Below are 5,000 nucleotides of genomic sequence, written 5' to 3'. Positions count from 1 at the left end.
CCCCCGGGGGCCCCCCCAGCGGCCCCCAAAGGGGCCCCCGGGGGCCCTCAGGGGCCCCCAGGGGGCCCCACAGGGGCCCCCTGGGGGCCCCTGTGGGGCGCTGCGCTGCTGCTGGGTTTGGTGGAAGGAGTTTGTGTCTTGGAAGAATTTGGTTTTAATAAAAAGTTTATTTATTGTTTTAAAAAGTCTTTTGTGTTGAATTAAAAAGTAAAAAAAGTTTGTTTTGATTGAAATGCAGTTAAAATGATATTTATTTTTAATTCAGAGAAGCAAAATAAACTTAAATGGGATTTATTTAGACTTTATTTATTTCAGATTAAATGAATAAAATGACTTTTTGTTTGTTTTGATTATTTTATTTTATGTTTCTTTTGTTTATAAAAAATAAATTAAATGATTTAAAGACAGGCTTGGGCTAGCCTTGCATCCCCAAAGCCAGCAGCAGCAGCAGCAGCAGCAGCTGCTGCTGCTGCTGCTGCTGCTGCAGCAACAACAGCAGCAGCTGCTGCTGCAGCAGCAGCAGCAGCACAGCCTTCGGCCGCCGCCCCAGGGGCCCCAGGCCCACTCTGGGGCCCCAAAGGGCACAGGGGGGCCCCCCTGGGGGCACAGGGGGGCCCCCCGGGGGCCCCCTGGGGCCCCACTGCTGCAGCAAGAGGGGCCCCCTTTTGGGTCTTAAGAGCTTTTTAGAAGCAGCAAAATGAACTCGAGCTGCTAATTGCTGCTTGGGGCCCCTCAGCAGCTGCGTTTGCTGCAGCCGCTGCTGCTGGGGGCCCCTTCTGGAAGGAGGGTCCAGGGGGGCCCCCCAGTACCCTTTTTCGTGGGGCCCCCAGGGGGCCCCGCTCGGGGGGGGGCCCCCAGGGGGGCCCCCCAGTACCCTTCTCATATATTTGTGAATGGTATAAAGAAAGAAATAAATGGATTTATTTCTTAAATGAATTATATTCATTTAAAATATTTATTTCTTTAAATGAATTATATTTATTAAAAATATAATTAAAATGAAAAACAAACACTGGGGGGCCCCCTGCCCGGGGGGCCCCCCGTGTTTGGTTTTGCTGCTGCGCCCCGGAGAGGCAAAGAGGAAGCAGCAAAGGCCCCTTTGCTGCTGCTGCTGCTGCTGCTGCTGCTGCTGCTGCAGGTGCTGCTGCTGCTGCTGCAGGTGCTGCAGCCACAGCTCCCCTGCTGCTGCAGCTGAAACTGGCAAGAGTGGACCTGACCAGTGGTCACCAACAGTAGCTATCCTTTGCTGCCGGAGATGAAGTGCAGCAGCAGCAGCAGCAGCAGCAGCAGCAGCAGCAGCAGCAGCAGCAGCGACGAGTGCTGCAGGCCCAGCTGCAGCCCTAAACCCTCGCCTAAACCCTAAACCCTAAACCCTAATTTGCAGAGCTCGCTCCAAACCCTAACCCCACTTCGAAACCCTCACCAGCCAAACCCTAGACTAAACCCTAGAAGTCGCAAACCCTAGCAGCAAATTAAAAAACAAATAAAACTTTTAAACATAGTTAGGGGGCCCCCCTGGGGGCCCCCCTGTTGCGGGGGGGCCCCCAGAGACCTTCTCAAACCCTAAAGCCTAAACCCTAAACCCTAAACCCTAAACCCTAAACCCTTTATTGGGATATGAAAAGAAAAGGAAAAGAGAAAGAAGAGATATTGGGGGCATTGGAGTGTATGTACAGCTCGGCCTCTTTCTTACATTGCCACTCGAACCAAAGGGTTTAGGGTTTAGGGTTTAGGGTTTAGGGTTTAGGGTTTAGGGCAATCAATTCTTTGCAACTATTTGTCTCCAAAATAAAAAATAAAATATGCAGCACACAAAAGCCCTTACCCCTGAAGCTCTCCCGGTGCCCCCTGGGGCCCTCTGGTACCCTCAGGGGCCCCCCAGGGGGCCCCCGGGGGCCCCCGGGGCCCCTCGGGGGGCCCCCTGAGGGTACTAGAGGGGCCCTGAGGGCCCCACGGGGGCCCCTGGAGGGCCCCAGGGCCCCCGGGCCCCAGGGGCCTCCATGGGGGGCCCCTGGGGCCCCCCGGGGCCCCAGAGGGGCCCCCCTGGAGCTCCGAAGAGCCCTGGGGGGCCCCCAGGGGCCCCCGGGGGCCCCCGGGGGCCCCCGGGGCCCCCAGCCTTAGGGGGGCCCCCTGAGGTGTGGCCTTTGAAGGGAGACGAGGGTGAGGGGCCTCACACTGATTTAGGGTTTGTGTGCTGCGCATGGAGGGTTTGAGTAAATAGAAGTTTGAAATAAATATTTTTAAATTTTAAAATTAAATAAAAGTAAAAAATAGAAAAAGAAAGGAAGAAAAAGAGCAGCAGCAGCAGCAGCAGCAGCAGCAGCAGCAGCAGCAGCAAGGGAGCGCGTCGGGCTATGCGGCATGCGGCGGCTGGGGTAGAGTAGACCCTAAACCCTAGACCCTAAACCCTAAACCCTAAACCCTAAACCCTAAACCCTAAACCCCACCCCGCAGGCCCCAAAGCGCAAAACTCAAACCCTAAACCCTAAATCGACGGCAGCGCGCGCGGAAGCAGAACTATGAACTGAAGGTCCAGCGGCGCGGGGAGCAGAAGGCTGCTGCTGCTGCTGCTGCTGCTGCTGCTGCTGCTGCTGCTGCTTCTATTTGCTGCTGCTTTTTGCTTTTTTCTCCTATTTAGAGGGGCCCCCTGCAGCAGCAGACTGCGGGCTCGAGTGTCGGCTGTGGGGCCCCCCAGGGCCCCCTGGGATTGGGGTGTACGTACAGCTGAGCTGCAGGCTTTCTTGCTTTCTTCTTTTTCCCTTTTGCTGCTGCTGCTTCGCAGCTTGCTGCTGCTAGCAGCAGAGCCTCTGCTGCTGCTGCTGCTGCTGCTGCTGCTGCTGCTGCTGGCGCTCGCGAGCTTCCTGAGGGCCCCTGCGGCACTCTGCAGGCCTCCCAACGGGTAAGCACGGCGCTGCAGCAGCAGCAGCAGCTGCTGCTGCTGCTGCAGCAGCGAAGACGGCTGCTGCACTGAACTTGCTTCCAACTGGCGCCTGCTGCTGCTCTTCTTGCTGCTGCTGCTGCTCTTCTTGCTGCTGCTGCTGCTGCTGCTGCTTAGGGGTCTGTCCATAGTTGAAATTCGCGACTGTGGCTACGTACCGTGCCTCGCACACCTGCTGCTGCTGCTGCTGCTGCCGCTGCTGCTGCTGCCGCTGCTGCTGCTGCTGCTGCTGCTGCTGCTGCTGCCGCTGCTGCTGCTGCTGCTGCTGCTGCTGTGCTCATTCATTTGGCAATTTGTCTCCTTTTGCTGCCTCTCATTTTAATTTCTTTTCTCTCTTTTGCTTCTTTCTATTTGCTGCTGTTTATTTCCCTTTTGCTGCAGCACTTTTGTTGCTGCTGCAGTATTTCTTTTTTCTTTTTCCTTTTTTAATTTGTTTATCTAATTATTTTATTTTCATGTTTGTCCCTTTTTGTTTTTTAATTTAATTTATTTTATTTTAATTTATATTAATTAAATTAATTTATTTTTAATTTATTTCCTTTGCTTCTTTGCTGCTGCTTGCTTTTGCTGCTGCTGTTTGCTGCAGCTGCAATGCGCGCAGCAGCAGCGCCGCGGGGTTGCTGCAGTTTGCTGCTGCAAGGCTGAGGCCCAAAGGAGACAGCAGCAGCAGCAGCAGCAGCGGCAGCAGCAGCAGCAGCAGCAGCGGCAGCAGCAGCAGCAGCAGCAGCAGCAGCGAATTCGGTTTGCTGCTTCCCTGGTCTCTCTCCTTTTGCTGCTGCTTCGCGGCCTTCTCTTCTTTTTATGTGCAGCAGCAAATAAACTTTTCTTCATTTTTATTCTTTTAAATAAATAAATAAATAAATAAATATTTAATTTAATTTATTTAATTAAATTATTTATTTATTCTTCTTTCCTTCAAGGGCTGCTGCTGGTCTTCAGCCCTATGGATCTCTTCCCCGTTCTTCGCTGAGCAGCAGCAGCAGCAGCAGCAGCAGCAGCAGCAGCAGCCGCAGCAGCAGCAGCAGCAGCAGCCGCAGCAGCAGCAGCAGCAGCAGCCGCAGCAGCAGCAGCAGCAGCAGCAGCAGGAGGGAACGCAGGGGGCCCCCGCTGATCGTGGAAAGCGAAAGGGGCCCCCGGTCTCCTTGAAGCTGCTGCTGCTGCTGCTGCTGCTGCTGCTGCTGCTGCTGCTCTATTTTGCTGCTGCTTCCTCTGTTTGTTATTTTATTTTATTTTATTTAAAATTGCTTCTTTTTAAATCTTTATGTGTGCCCATGAATGCTTCCAGCTGCCCCTCGAGGGGCTGCAGCAGCAACCGCAGCAGCAGCGCCGCAGCGGCAGCAGCAATGCAGCAACAGCAGCAGCAGCAGCAGCAGCAGCAGCGGTCGAAGCTGCTGCTGCAGGCTGCAGGTTTTTCTCTCCTGTGTCTCTTCTTGTTCCACTGCTGCTGCCTGCGGCCCTGGGCAGTTCTTAATATGTTTGCTGCTGCGAACAGCAGCAGCAGCAGCAGCAGCAGCAGCAGCAGCAGCAGCAGCAGCAGTTTATTCTTTAAAGAAAAAGCCCAGGGGCCCCTCCATCTTGACTACTTCTTAAGTGGGGCCCCCAAGGGGGGCCCCCTTGAGCAGCGGCGGCTGTCCGAAGACAGCAGCGCAGCAGCAGCAGCAGCAGCAGCAGATGAAGGTGCTGCAGCAGCAGCAGCAATCGCAGCAATCGCAGCAGACGAAGACTCAGCAGCAGCAGCAGGTGCCGCCGCAGCAGCAGCAGCAGACTCAGCGGTGGCGGCAGCAGCAGAAGAGGACGAGGACGCAGCCGCTGCTGCAGCAGAAGCAGAACGCTTAGCAGCAGAAGCAGCAGCAGCAGCAGCAGCAGCAGCAGCAGAAGAGCAGCAGCAAGACTCAACAAGCGCACTTTCAAGTTTGAAAGGATTCAGAGGAGCAGCAGGAATGTTCATAATTGCTGTTGCATGCATCACTGCTGTCTCCGCGGGCACTGGAGGTGGGCCAAACTGCTGCTGCTGCTGCTGCTGCTGCTGCTGCTGCTGCTGCTGCTGCTGCTGCTGCTGCTG

The 5,000-nt window shown here is 54.7% G+C and overlaps 2 protein-coding genes across 2 annotated transcripts; one reads left to right on the top strand and one right to left on the bottom strand.

The window, feature by feature from the left end:
• Positions 1 to 2,485: 2,485 nt before the first annotated feature.
• On the bottom strand, positions 2,486 to 3,067 carry ENH_00009470 (hypothetical protein; the record flags this gene model as incomplete). Its single annotated transcript, XM_013578743.1, has 1 exon — positions 2,486 to 3,067. The coding sequence occupies one exon, from the start codon at positions 3,065 to 3,067 to the stop codon at positions 2,486 to 2,488; it is 582 nt and encodes a 193-aa protein (XP_013434197.1).
• Positions 3,068 to 4,209: 1,142 nt separating this feature from the next.
• ENH_00009460 (hypothetical protein) lies at positions 4,210 to 4,930 on the top strand (the record flags this gene model as incomplete). The annotated part of the gene is made up of 1 exon (XM_013578742.1): positions 4,210 to 4,930. A coding segment is annotated over one exon (721 nt), but the record flags the coding sequence as incomplete, so codon positions are not given.
• Between the last annotated feature and the right edge of the window lie 70 nt (positions 4,931 to 5,000).

This window comes from Eimeria necatrix, genomic scaffold (genome assembly GCF_000499385.1).
Source record: "Eimeria necatrix Houghton genomic scaffold, Enh_scaff1282, whole genome shotgun sequence".
Taxonomy (NCBI): Eukaryota; Apicomplexa; class Conoidasida; order Eucoccidiorida; family Eimeriidae; genus Eimeria; species Eimeria necatrix.
This window is presented reverse-complemented; position numbering and strand designations above follow the sequence as displayed.